The sequence below is a fragment of the Biomphalaria glabrata genome, chromosome 11 (genome assembly GCF_947242115.1).
Source record: "Biomphalaria glabrata chromosome 11, xgBioGlab47.1, whole genome shotgun sequence".
NCBI classification, from domain to species: domain Eukaryota; kingdom Metazoa; phylum Mollusca; class Gastropoda; family Planorbidae; genus Biomphalaria; species Biomphalaria glabrata.
Genome location: NC_074721.1, coordinates 17,216,448 through 17,231,575, shown reverse-complemented (window position 1 = coordinate 17,231,575; position 15,128 = coordinate 17,216,448). Strand labels below are relative to the sequence as shown.

General features: G+C 31.0%; 1 protein-coding gene across 5 annotated transcripts in view; it reads right to left on the bottom strand.

The window, feature by feature from the left end:
• The window catches only part of LOC106051840 (centrosomal protein of 70 kDa-like), a 21,777-nt gene extending 6,649 nt beyond the window's left edge, over positions 1–15,128 (bottom strand). For 2 of the 5 annotated variants that reach the window (XM_056003625.1, XM_056003622.1), the window contains exons 1-15: positions 15,000–15,127; positions 13,884–13,946; positions 13,682–13,781; positions 12,884–13,010; positions 12,300–12,396; positions 10,478–10,648; positions 10,110–10,195; positions 7,159–7,227; positions 6,600–6,678; positions 6,114–6,202; positions 4,066–4,143; positions 3,753–3,864; positions 3,016–3,114; positions 2,286–2,411; positions 1,261–1,440 (exon numbers count right to left, since the gene is read on the bottom strand). In XM_056003625.1, coding sequence (XP_055859600.1) covers positions 1,261–1,440; positions 2,286–2,411; positions 3,016–3,114; positions 3,753–3,864; positions 4,066–4,143; positions 6,114–6,202; positions 6,600–6,678; positions 7,159–7,227; positions 10,110–10,195; positions 10,478–10,648; positions 12,300–12,396; positions 12,884–13,010; positions 13,682–13,781; positions 13,884–13,946; positions 15,000–15,038 — 1,515 coding nt within the window. In that variant the 5' untranslated portion in view covers positions 15,039–15,127. Of the gene's footprint in view, positions 1–1,260; positions 1,441–2,285; positions 2,412–3,015; positions 3,115–3,752; positions 3,865–4,065; positions 4,144–6,113; positions 6,203–6,599; positions 6,679–7,158; positions 7,228–9,217; positions 9,254–10,109; positions 10,196–10,477; positions 10,649–12,299; positions 12,397–12,883; positions 13,011–13,681; positions 13,782–13,883; positions 13,947–14,689; positions 14,782–14,999 lie in introns of those variants that run through there. The other 3 variants (XM_056003621.1, XM_056003624.1, XM_056003623.1) reach the window with 3 other exon arrangements.

The following is a 15,128-nucleotide window of genomic DNA, read 5'->3' as shown; positions in this document are numbered from 1 at the left end:
TGCTTACACTGTTATTTGTAATACACAAATCCACAATCTATGATTCACATAATAAATTTTAATATCTGTTAATAATATGCTAAAGATTTTAACTTACATTTTAATTTAGAAAGCCTTCAGGACAGAAGGCTCAAAAGTAAAGTAGCAATCATACATAAAACACTGAACCATAATCTTCAAATACAAAAACAAAGTTTAATAAAATACTCTGAAAGACACAAAGATAAAGGCACATTCCTCGTCCCATATGCTAGGACAAATTTGTACAAATACTCCTTCTTCCCTAGTGCTATTAGAGCATGGAATAGGTTGCCTGAGCTAGCCAGGAAAATCAGTGACTTGGCAGAATTTAAGTCATTGGTTAATATGCATGACTAAATGCATGACGCGTAGGACGTAATCATCTTCTTTTTTGAAGTAACGTCTGTATTATATAAGATAAGATAAGAATTGCAATAAAAGTCTGAATAAGATTAAGTGTAATTTAAAAAACACAACAATGTTATGCTGTTATTTAATTAAAAAAGGCTTAAAGTAGAACTTATGTAAATGATACTATTTCCTCAATAATGTGTCTTTATTGTAAGTTAAGTTTTCTAATATTACTTCAACTACAGTAATACTAGGTGCACAGACTCAAATTACACATATTACAATATACACATTTATATTGTCTGTTTTTACAAAGTTTATATCAACTCACTCTGTCTGTCTGTCTGGTACAAAAGTTTGAACATGTTTTTTCTCTCATTTCCCATTCTCGGATAGAGTTAAAACTTTGCACAATTATTCATTGAACCTGACAAGACATGAATCAATCAAAAAATTAAACAATTAGTTTATTAATTGTTGATGATTAATTTTTTTGTTTGATTTCAAAATAAAGGGGATAAATGCTACTTAATGAGAGTTATATAGATATGAATTTAGTCCTCTTATAATAAATTATGTTTTGACACGTTTTTTTCTCCCACTCACCATTCTCGGATCAAGTTGAAATTTTTGCATAATCATTCCTGGTCAATAACAATTCACAAATCAATACATAAATTAACAGTTATTTAATCATTTAGTACTAATTAATTAATTTTGTTTTATATAGCAGAATGGGAGCTAAACCCTGTAATTTTCAGATAACTAGCAGTTCTTTCCCTTAGATAAGCTTTGTTTTTTTTTTTTTTATTGCTAATCATATTCCTAATTATTAGTTCAAATCTTCAGCTGATTGCTTGTCAATATGTTGGTTAAATATAAGCCTACTTTGTTGGTTTCCTGTTTGTCTGCATGAACAACTCTTTCAACCAGCTCAGTCATTTCATCCACACTGTGGTCACGGTCCATGTGAGCTCTCATCCAGGGAACCACCTTGTCCAAAAGATGGTTTAATGCATCCTGTAGGCCACCTAGACCAGAAATATCCTTACGCCAGTTCTGGATTACCTAAGATATTTAATAAAGAAGCATTACTAGTTTTTATATCACAACAAAATAGCCAAGAAACATAGGCACATGACAGTATCTTTCACTGTGCTGAAACTTATCACATGATCAAAAGTTTTGAATAATCCTGACATAAAATTAAATTCTTAATACCAGTATTAGGTTTTGGAAGATTTGGTATATATAACTTAAATTAATTACATAGTCTATTAAAATTTGTACAGACACATATAACACCGCAGTAGCGCAAGGCAATACTTTAAAATAACTAAATGTTTACTAAAACATGTTTAAACTGTACCATATATTACAACTCTCTTCATATTGAGCTCAGATAATGGTCAAGAAAAACCTACAGACCTACCTGTTCAAAAGTATTTTAGATTCTCTTTCATACATGTTACATTCACAAAGTGCCTTAAGCCAACATTATGTTTGATAACAGTGTTATAGAAATGAAATCGTTATTATTGTTGTGGGCTAATCTAATCTTGACTTCAGTTCTATCTCAATTATTACTTCACATTAGCAACAGAACATTAAAGGTTAAAAATATACTTGATAACAACTTTCACTGTTATAAAATGACACCTTTATTTATCACTGGGAAGTCCGTCTTGTCTTCATAAATGCCACTATTTCTAACTAACATCCAAAACAAACTACTTCTATACTATCGCCTTGTTGCTCTCCTGTTCCTCTAGTCTACTACGTCATTGGTCTGTCTTCCTATGTCACTACTTTTACCATCGCTAAAAACAATACACAATATATTTGTGTAACAAAACTAGCATACTTTAATCTAGTACATAACATTATTTATATTAGGTGTATTTAAAACCTACCTCCAGATAATACCTCATGTTACTATCACAAAGGAAGTTATCTGGACTTTTAACAAGTCTGGTTGAACGACTTCTGTGGCAGCCTTCATTTAAACCTTCAACTATTTCAGCCAGCTCTTTACAATACTGTTAAAGTTGAAACAAATAATTTATAAAAAGTTTCCTGCTAGACAGTTACATAAGAAGCTAAAAACTATACTTAATAAATGATATACTGAATTGGTCAATCTGTTTCATAAAGACTATTATTGATATAAATGATTAATTACAATGGATTTCAAATGTAATGTAAGTAAATACTAAAAAAAGACTAAAATTTGTATTTATAATAATTTTTCTGAAATCTTATCATGCTACCAGTATATAGAAAGTCCAATTTAACTCTTTAATCTGGCGTATGCTTTATAGACCTGAACATAGAAATTAGTGTTAACAGGAGACTGAAAGACACAAAGATAAAGGCACATTCCTCGACCCATATGCTAGGACAAATTTGTACAAATACTCCTTCTTCCCTAGTGCTATTAGAGCATGGAATGGGTTGCCTATGCTAGCCAGGAAAACCAGTGACTTGGCAGAATTTAAGTCATTGGTTAATATGCATGACTAAATGCATGGCGCGTAGGGCATAATCATCTTCTTTTTTAAAGTAATGTCTGTATTATATAAGATAAGATAAGAGACTTTAAAAACTATTCTAGCAAAGTTAAACATATTTTTAACTTCTTACATCATGGAATCTATTAGACATTTGTCCTTCATCTTTTAACTCTTGAATAGTAGAAACTAGACAGTCTAGATCATCAGTGTCCAGTTCTTTACAGACTAGCTGCAAAAGATGAGCAATAAAATAAAACATGTTTTAAAATGTGTTCTACAAGCTGTTAGCTACAATGTCTCATCAAATTAAATTAAATTATAGCTATTAAATTATAGCTTTTATATAGAACTACTTTCATGCTCAGAGTGCTATGGTCCAATCTTATTTGTGGACCAGTGGGGTATCTGGGAGAAGGTTTTCCGTGCTGCCTTTAGGTACTCAGTAAACACAACTTTGCTCGAGTTGGGTGTTGAACCTCGAGCCTTAGCCAAGCTAAGTTCAAGCGTACTTAGCCTCTCGATCATGCTTCCCACATTGAAAACACCAAATTGGGAATTCATCCTCTGGAGCGGTAGAAGACCTCTATCAATTTGATGTATAGTACATAAAAAAAAAGAATTCAAGTTTTAAAAAAGCTTTCAAATAATTACATTTCTGCACATAAACCTTACAAAAGAAAACTGAGACATGAACTCATTCATGTATAGATCATACAGAAATAACTAAGATGTATAAAACATCTGGTGAAAATCATGTAACTGTAGTCACATTTGAAAAAAAAATTTCTCAAAATTCATTGCTCATGAACAGCACTTAAAAAATTGTCTGAGATTAGATAAAACCAAGGCCAAGTATATTTCACTCACTTTGAGATACTGCTGACACTGGCTTAGAGGTAATAAGTCCAAATCATTCAAATGTGTGCTGTACCTCTTACTTCTTTCAAATGGATCTGCCACTGACTTCTCTCCTGGGATACTGAAAATTAAGGATGACAAAATATTTATTTAAATGTTGATATTTTTTAAAATCATTTTTAAATGGCCATAATAAAGCAGCCAAGCATGTAGTAAACTCTCTAGTCCAAAAATATGGAATATTCTCCTGTCACAAACAAGTGAACTCACATTTTCAAACACATGAAATACTCTCAAATAAGACACACAAATGTTATTTTACCTGATATTATGCAAGTGTAATAATCGTTCCAGTTTCTTCACTCTCTGTGACAGCATCCTGTAATCCTTTCCATCATATCTGAAATATGAATGGCTGAATTTAAATGTCACAGTCCAACAGATACTAAATCTAACTTAACCTAACTTTGGAACCCTTAAACTTTAATTAATCTTTACTTTGAAACCTTAAACTTTACTTAATCTTACTTTGAAACCTTAAACCTAACTTCTAAAATGTGTGTAAACTGTTGCATTTAGCTGTGATGAGATATTACTAACATCAGCTGGTTGACGCTTTAGTTCATTTAAGATAAAACCTTACACATTGATTGATACAAAGCAGTGATGATTTTTCAAAAGGTTTAGATAATAGTGAACAAATAGATGCTATCTTACTAGATTTTTCTAAGGCTTTTGACAAAGTTCACCACCTTAGTTTGCTTAAAAAATTAAAATTTTTCGGCATTAATGGTCCACTGCATCAGTGGATTAAAGACTTTCTGATAGGGAGAGAACAAACTGTAATAATAAATGGCTCTAAATCAACACCGATACCGGTAACAGTAAACTCAGGTGTACCTCAAGGAACAGTCTTGGGTCCACTACTATTTTTAATTTACATAAATGATTTACCAAATTGCATTACTTCAGGAACAAAAGTCAGATTATTTGCAGACGATTGCATAATATATAGAACAATAAAAACAACACAAGACACAGATATTTTACAAAGAGAATTAGATGAATTACAGAAATGGGAATCAAATTGAGCATGTCTTTCCACCCAGAAAAATGTCAGTTGTTAAGAGTAACAAAAAAACTAAAACAAATTAATTCCACTTATCTTATTCATGGCAAACCAGTAACACAGACTAAAAACGCAAAATACCTAGGTGTTATAATAAATTAAAAACTGTCATGGAATCCACATATTGATGAAACTACAAAAAAATCAAACAAAGCATTAGGATTTATTAAAAGAAATTTCTATAAATCAAATAAGAACATAAAACTAAAATGTTATTTAACCTTGGTTAGGCCAATAATAGAATATGCATCCTCTGTTTGGGACCCCTCAACTCAAGAAAACATTAAGAAACTAGAACAGACACAAAATAGAGCAGTGCGATTCATAACAAACGAATATTCACATTTGACTAGAGTAACACCTTTAGTAAAATCACTAAATTTAGAAAGCCTTCAGGACAGAAGGCTCAAAAGTAAAGTAGCAATAATACATAAAACACTGAACCATAATCTTCAAATACAAAAACAAAATTTAATAAAATACTCTGAAAGACACAAAGATAAAGGCACATTCCTCGTCCCATATGCTAGGACAAATTTGTACAAATACTCCTTCTTCCCTAGTGCTATTAGAGCATGGAATGGGTTGCCTGAGCTAGCCAGGAAAACCAGTGACTTGGCAGAATTTAAGTCATTGGTTAATATGCATGACTAAATGCATGACGCGTAGGACGTAATCATCTTCTTTTTTGAAGTAACGTCTGTATTATATAAGATAAGATAAGATATCCCCTCAGAATTGAAGATTACTACATTCTAGCCAAAACCTACAGTAGGATGGAGGGGAATTAGCAGGAGGGGGGGGGGGAAGAATCAAACCTGGACACATACCACATGACCTGAGCACATACCAGATGACTAGGCAGTGTGTGAAAGGGGATGGGAGGGAGGAGAAAGAAGAGAATGTATGATATATATATATATATATATATATGTTATGTCTTATTATATAATAAGACTCTTTAGTGATTCACTAACACCAAAACACCAAATCATAGTTTAGAAATAATTTAATCTTAATTAACACTATAAACACTATATTGATTTTATTCCTCCATTTTGGTTCTCCCCTCCTTTCAACACGCATTCGCACCATTCCACATTTACACTACGATGTGCACGTAACAATATAAAGGGAAAATATATATATATATAAAATGTATGTGTTTTATAAATTATCATCAGAAACTCTCGCACCAAAATGGCTACATCTAATCATGCTATAAATAAACTTAATCTTACTTTGAACCCAAGTCCAGCCTTAAGTGTTTGTTCTCTTCTTCTAATTTTTTAATTTTTTTTTCTTTCTCCGAAAGACGTTTCTCATAAGACTGTGTAAGAAAATATTTTATAAATAAATATTGTACAACCATCTTTCTATAGCCTTAAACTTGTATTTCAGTTGAAAGATTTTGCAAGAAATCTGCATGAACATTGATAATATGATAAACATTGGAAATGGAAGATGCAACATAACAAATAGCATACAATGTTTAACAAACAACAAAAACACTAAAAAAGTGTTGAAATCAGATAACAAATTTACATAATGTCTTTAATGTTTTCATAGCATCTTGAGCCTAGATTATGTTTGTTAAAGCACTATATAAATTATATTATTATTATTAATATTATCTCTAACCATTTTGGTATATGCTAGTCAAATATTATCAGCTATATCAAGTACATGAAACAAATAAACTGCAGAAGTTCAAAATATACTGTTACCTTGACAATGGCCTGGACGTTATGTCTCGGCTCAACTGAATATGAGAACCCATCATCCTGAGTAATGCTTTCTTCTGATCTTTATAAGTAGAAGTAGTAACAAGCAAAATTAAAAATATAAAAATTATAATAAAGATGTATATAAGAATAAGAACTTCACATTTATAGCCATATGTCTCAATACTATAAGATTTGTTTCCCCTTTTCTATTTCAAAAAAAAATAGTTAATCACTAATTAATTAATTAATATGGTTAATTTTTAAAAATAGATTCATGTTTTGTTAGGGACAATGAATAATTGTGTAAAATTTCAACTTGATCTGAGAATGGGAAATCAGAGCATTAATGTGTACAAAATTTGCACCAGATAGACACAGTGCATTGATAAAAGTTTTATGGAAAAAAAAAAAAAAAGATTACTATTCCACAGTTTAATTTTTTTTTTTAAGTTTGATCTATGTCAAAATTAAGTGAAAGAAATTAGCATTGTTTCTTATTCTTGTTTGTTTTGTTTTAAATATGTAAATCAAATCTTAACATTTGTAAAAACCTATTTACCTGCTTCCTTCCAACTGCCTCTGTAATGTTTGAATTTGTGTTTCGTAAGACTCAATGATATCCAACAGCCTAAGGCAGTATTAGTATTTCATTAATAAAGTCAAATGTCAATGGAGCGTTGTTCTTTTCTAAATATTTAGTTTAACTAATTAATTACAATGTCCCTTTTCTTTGTCTTAGTTTTTTATGATAGAATTTCACTTCTTCTTCTAGCCAGCTTTTTGCTGCTGTGATGTCAGCTCTTTTGCAGACTGTGCCAAGGAAAAATAGTGTGCTGTTTTCTTCAGTTGTTCAGCACTGCCGTACAGGGTGTTGATTATGTTGGGCTGTAGTGGAAGTAGGGTCTGCCTAAGGTGGATTAGGAAGGGGCATTCAAAGAGGATATGGTTTATGGTTTCATAAGGGTGGGCGCAGTGTCTACAAAGGGGGAGTTGTATGGAATTTATTTTGTTCAGATGGTAATTTAACTTATTTCAAAGTGTTTATTTTTGGGGAAGACCAGGAAGGCACCAAGACCAGCATTAATGGTGGCTTTGAAGGCAGATCCGTTGGTATAAATATATAAGGATAGCTGTTTTTGGATAGCTTTCAATTGTTTCAAGCGTGCCGACTTTGAGCTCCAGTGGATTTGATTCTTTGTCTTAGTTATTTATGATAGAATTTCACTTAAGATAGGAGCTACAAACAATGTTAACATTGGTATAAAACAAGCTTGAAAGAGACAAAGATCTCTTCATCAATGAATACAAAGGCAGCACATTAAGTCTTAGCAGGCTGTTTAATGAAGTCACCCTTGACTGGATCAATTAAAGCAAGATTTACAACAGACTAACTGTGATCTCGTCATATTTAAGGTTTCTAAAAAAGGTGTCAGAAAAGAGATTTTGTCCAATATGTAAAGTATTGGGAGTTTTCAAGATGCTTTATATGTCACTAAGAGCTTTTGTTCACCTTTAAATCACACATCTAAATAATGTGTTTTTTCATTGAAGTTGTTAATGTTGTAAAACTTGTCTACATTTATATAACCATGTTTGTTAAACACATGTTTGTTAAACACATGTTTGTTAAACACATCTGAATGTGCAACATAAATCGATTTTTTCTTTCTTTTTTTTTTAGTTTTAACAAAACTCATAGATAATATAATATTTAGAGAGCTATTTATTGAATCCTATTGCATTGATATCCTTAACTATAAAAGCAGAAGACAAGAATGTGGAATTAAAAAAATGAACCATGATGATGAAAATGTCTAGCTCATTATAACCAGTGAACATTAGGTTTGTATAAATATTAGAAAAATAGAAAGTGTTATTAGAAATTGAGGTCAAGTGATAATAAATTTATTTCAAGATTTAAACCCTTGTTAAATTATGTACAAATTATTTTCACAATCTCATCTGACTAATCCAACTAATAATTAATTGAATTTCACTTTCTATGTAGAGTTTAAATAATGTTCATATAAATATTATCATGTATTCTAATGTTAAATTAACAATAAAAGAAACACATGGAATTTATAACAAAATATCATTTAAAACCTCAAATGTCAAATGAACGAATGATAGAATTATTTTTTTAAAGCAGAAATTTAAAAAAATTAATTATAAATGTGCCCAAAAGTAAATTATTTCCAAGATAAAAATTCAGCTCAATTCAAATACAGTATTTTCACGCATAAACCCCACATAGACGTTTAGCCAGCACAAATTACAAAATAAAAAATCATATAAGCCGCACTCTCATATACCTCGCCTGTGCAAAGTATAACTTACCATAAACTACCATTACATAAACTACTATCATCATTAGGCTACTATTTGTTTTCTTGAGATGTTATAATAATAAGCTTTCCAATGTACATTTCACAATCACACAGCTAACTTTAGGAGACCTAAAGACCCAGCAGTATGTCTATGATTTCCATTATGCTATAAATAAATTTTGTAAAACCCACACCTCCGTATACCCCACACAACTGCCATTCATTTGTAAAAACATGTATAACCGAGAGTAATATTTGCGAAAATACTGTAAACCAGTTATATCTTACAAGTTAATCCGACATGGGCATGAATATAAAGCACATCTGTAATGACAACTTTGTGCTTACTAAAGTAAAATTATAAAAAAAAAGTTGAGCATGATTAAAGGTAACTTTTACCTAAGACTAAATTAGTAATAGCAGTAGGATGACTTGCTGAGTAGCATGAACAGTTTAGCTACCTGTCAAGGGGGCTTGAATTCCATTCCTGGCTTGAGCAGAGTTGTTTGCTTAATGCCTAAAGGCAGCGTGGAAACCTCCCAGATACCCCCACGGGTTGACAAAAGAGAATGAACCAGAGTGCATGAACATGCTTATAGCATGAAAGTGCCACTTGCACTATACTAAAGCAATTTTTAAAAAGTCACTCACAAGGCATGATGATGCCATGCTGCTAACAACCTCAAACTTTTTTATTCTTTTTTTGATGCACTTGGGTCAACATTTGTTTTTTTGAAAAGCCCCAAACAAGTGAACTTAAAATATTTACTTTGCAGTACACAGAAAAGAAGCCAATGTGGCAGGGTATGATGAACAAGAAACAACAGGGATACATCAAAAGAACGCAAAGGCTACAATTTGTGAATAAGAAAAAGAACTAATCATGATAGAAGAGATGGTGAGATTAAGAAAAATACTTCAAAATAAGTTTCAAGATACTGCTAGAAGGGCAGGGGCAGTTGTAGTATTTAGCAAAAACAAGAAAAGAAAAAAAGTTACAAATCATTATGCAAAGATTGTTTTTCTAACTAAACACTTTAACTGATAAAAGTAGTTTCTATAAATATTTTTTTTTCTTTTATATTGATACAATGATTCGAAGATTGTGAGAGAATTATCTCACAATGCACATTCTACTCACTACACCTTATAATATATTGAAGTTAAAAAAATTGCTTACTTTTGATCCACTGGAGAATGATTACATGAGTTTCGCTTTTTAATGTCTGTAACAATTTGAGTCTGTCTTTTACTTCTGTTAGCTTCCTAATGTCAGTAAAAAAAAAATTGACATAACAAAATATTAATATTATAAATAAAATGTGGAAAAACATACATCATATTGTATAACCTATATATTTATATATATTATAAATAGTTTATCAAATCATTTAATTTAGTTTATCTAAACAGACACAAGTTTGTTGTTGTTTTTTTCATTTTTAAAGTAAAAAAAAAAAGCACCCCTTTTAGACCTTGCAATCTTTATTAAAGTAAAAAATAACCAATTTCTGAAATGTATAAAACCAAATGACGTCTGCAACTTACTTCTTTCACAAAACTGTTCACTTCATTCCTGAGTCTGTCTAATTCTTTCTCCTGTTCTGCAACTTTGGCTTCAAGTAAAATACATTTAGAAGTTACAGATGACTTGGAAGATCTCAACCTTTGTGTTTCTTCAGAGTAAAATGATGGGGTGGATCTTTCTCTTTCCATTTCCTGCAAAGTCAAATTCAATTTGGATATAAACCAATGACTAAATTTAAGACTATTACTTTTAGGTTAAAGAAATACCCATTCATATTTTTTTTTCCGCAACATAAATATTCAGACTCTCAAGGCCGGTCTTAGGCCACAGCAGCCTATGCGACTGCAGTGGGCCCCACACTTACATAGACTCGCATGAATTCTAGGTGTAAATTATTAAATTAAATAATTTCATAACTTATTATTAAAGGGGCCGAATTCTTCCGAAATTGCAAAATATACAAAAAAGTCATAAAAATCTCCTGAAATTATTAAAATCTTCTGAAAACTCATCCAAATCTCCTTAAAAACAGATAAATTTGTCATTTCAGGGTGTCTTTCAATATGGAAAATCACCAATTATACTCCCAATGAAAATAAACGGCATTGTCAGCTTTCATTTAATAAAAATGTAATAATAAGGTGAATTTTAACCCAAAATAAGTTGAAATTCTTAATTTACTTTAATAGTCACTGGCAAACAAATATAGATCTAAATCTATCTCGACCTCTTAAAAAAAAAAAAAAACACTATATTTTACTAGTCGATAGTAAATCTAAAAGGCAGATCTGAATGTTTATCAGCTTTTTGTTGGAAAACTACCATCTACTGTAGATGACTCGTAAAGTTAATTTGACAGTGATTTTGTACTTAGTAAAGTTTAAATAAAATGCAAAGATGAATTTATTTGCTAATAAAAAATCTTAATTTTCACGTATTATCCTTATCCCTACCCAGACTAGGCCCCGCGCAATCTGTTTTGCATAGAGCCCCGCAATATGTAGGACCTGCCCTGCAGACCCTAAATAACTGTCCAATATTAAAATTAAATCTAAGGATTGATCTCTAGGCTTTGTACTTTTACTATATCTATTTATTCGCCTCACTGCTTAAAAACCTTGAAAATTAGTATTTGTTACATCTAATAGGCACAACCCTCTTTATAATGCTACCTCTTCCAAACACATACTTTTTGCCTGTGAATACAATTATCTGTATCACTTATTACCACACACACATACCCTATGCCTCCGAAAATAGTCCTACATTTAATCTCTGAGTATTCTTCGACTCAACTTTGTATCAAAATATTTTAAAGGCTCTGTAATGTTTTCAAACACCATCTGTTTTTTAACCAAGGGTAAAAAATTATCTTAACTGTATCAGGATTGAGGTTATAAATTCCGTATTTTAAGAAGACTATGGTCATGGACCAAAGGTAAGTGATAAAAAGTTAAATTTTCATATTTTTTTTGTCCACAGCTAGTGGAAGAACAAGTTGTGTTTTTAAAAAAATTTATTAGGTTTGTCTATTGTTTTTATTTTTTATTCCAGGTATGGGTCTACTAATTCTAATGACAATCTTTGCAATAAATTTATACTTTTTATATAGTGCTACTTTCATGCTTAGAGCATGCTATGGTTAAATCTCATTTGTGGACCAGTGGGGGGAGGGGCTATCTGGGTGAAGGTTATTTGTGCTGCCGTTAGGCGCTCATTAAATACAACTCTGCTAGAGTCGAGTGTCGAACCTCAAGCCCCCTTCATAGGTAGCCAAGCCAAAGTCATGCGTACGTGGCCTCTCCACCACACTTACCACAATATCAAAGTTTTTATCTCTACCTGGACTCTGGCTCTGGAGCATTCTAACATGACCTTGATGTCTTTAGACTTAGCATTCAGAAGATCTATCTCATCTGTCAACTGACTCACTTCTTTTCTGAAATCAAGAGATTGAACAAAATCCTTTTTTTTAATCCAGTTCATATTTTTTTTTTTTAATTGTATTCAAACACTCTGTTAGATCATTAAATTGTTAAAGTTAAAGTAAGGATTTTGTTGTTTATATTTTTCTTATACACTGATATAAACTACTACCGTAATCATATGTAAAATTGAATTCTGCATCACCTAAAGACAAGTTTTAAAACAGGTTTTCATCAACTAAATGGTAACCAAAATAAATATGAAAATTTTCAACAGGATAATGTCTCAAATTAGGCATCATTATGTGTGAAATCCTAACAAATAAAGAAATATAAACCATGATATTTACTCATGTTTTATTAACTCCAGATTACTAATGATCATCTGAGAATGGTAAGTGAGAGAAATAACATGATAAAAAATTCATCCAGACAGACAGTGAGTTAATAGAAGCTTTGTAAAACTTTGTAAAAAAAAAAGTGTTATTTAAATAAACTAACTGCAGTTGACTGTTGCTTTTAGTTAGTTCTTGCATCATGTTATCCTTCCGATTGACTTCAAGAATGAGTGACACAATTGCTGTTCTCAGGACATGACTGGACTCTACATCTATGCAGATATACCGATCTAAAAATATATGTTAAAATAAATATACATTTTTTTGAATTTCAATATAAGATTTGAATTGTAATATAAAATGGAATTCTGACAATATTTTATGACTGGTTGTGTTTAAAGAGTTGTTAAAACTGGAATCTCACTAACCCACTGCCCTGTAAGACATTTTGGCAAAAAGATTTAAGCATTTTTTTTCCATTAAAGGGAAGTCAGTTATTTATGATTTAGAAAAAAATAAGATTTCTTCATCAATTAGTGCCGTGTCTTGACCAAACATTATCAACAACAGCAATCTCCTGTTCACCTGATCTATAAGTCAATCATCCACCAAAAAAAAAAAAAAAGCCAGTTTAAAGTAAAAAGTTCCCATTTCAGACCTTGTGATCTATAGGGCAGAATATGTTATGGTCATTTGTTTCTTTGGCAAATGGTTAATGAGCAGGGTGTCATGTGGCCAGCACAATGACAAACCCAATTTACTTTTCCCCAACAAATATCAGGTACGCACCAGAGTTAAGTGAACTCAGGGGTGCACTAAAAATCTAGAAATTCAATATCCCAGTCTTCACTGAGATTCACCAGGACCCCAGGTTCAGAAGCCCAAGCCAAGCACTTAACCACTCAGCCACTGCACCCCCCACAACTTAATCTAAAGCATCAGTACAAATATTTTTTTTTACCTGAATGTAAATTCACCTCATTTGAAGGTAAAATGTGGATTGCTTCTAAACCATGCTTGCGAAGCTTTCTGTTGACATCCATCCATTCTCGTATTTCATCCTGATTAACAAAGCAAATGCATGTTTGCATATAAAGTTTTTAAAAAAGGGGGAAATTGCAGCATTGATCAATTGAATAATTAAGTTTCAATTAAAATTTTACCCTTGAAGAGTGAAGTGTGTTCTGATCATCACTGTAGTTAGAGACATCATCATTAGGGAACTCCTTTAACAATATTTCATACATTAATTGTTATTAGTAACAGACATGATATAACATATCAAAAGATAGCAACCAAATTAAAAGTTAGCACTGTTACTCTTTCAATTTCATTACTAATGGCTATCAAAGAGTTCTAAGATTAAGATTGACTTATTAAATGTTTTATATGTCTAAATTTTAGGCATACTATAAAATTTTTGATGTAGAAAACTAGTCTTATTAAAATGGTCTCTTATTATAAAAAAGTGCTTCTCAAACCATGGGGAGTGCCTGACTAGGGGAAGACAATGTCCAGATAAGGAGGAAGGAGGCAAAATCCATGTTTGAATATTAACTAAGTAAAATTACATTATTACAAATGTTTCACAGATTGAAATAATTTGTAAGTAATAGACATTGTTTCATTTCATAAGTATGACCTTTTAAATCTATAATATCTATGTATCACTTTCCCGAAAGGAGTCAGCAACAATCAATATTTATATTAACTCAAAACTTTATATAGTAGTTAAGTAGGCCTATAGAAAAAGAGGACTTTTCAAAACATCTCCCATTATGTGATTCCTCACAATTTTTTTTATGACAAAATGGTCATTCTGGTCAGAAATAATTGCTGTAATTTTTTTAAAGGAACACTAGATCTAAAAAATGAATTTAGTATTAAAAATGCCTTTATTTTAATACTTTTTGCTTTAAAAATGTTGATTGAATCTAATTTGAACATTTTAATTTAATTCAACCTTTACCATTTAAAATATATTTTTAAAAATGTATTTAAATCTTCAAATTATTAAATCTAAATTGTAAATAAAGTCCTGCAAGTTTTGACAAGTTTTCAAAATAATATCTTTAAATATCTTATGAATGATTCAAAAAGTCAAAATGAAAATGTTTTGGTACAATTTGTACCAAGTCATCTCAGTCAAAAGACTATCTTTCGAAGAAAAGACGAATAGATCAATATTCTTTCTAAAATAGATCACTAATGTGCATAAGTATGACTTTTAAAATATTAAAGACCGATAATGATGTGCTAGAATCTAATTCATTACTCACCAATCTAGAGCAGCTAGATCTATAACCATAGTCTGCCATATTGTATACAAAGTAAATTTAAAATAATGAAAGAGTTACTGTGGAGGAAAAAAATATTTACGGAACAAAGCTTGCTAATCTAGTTGTTTT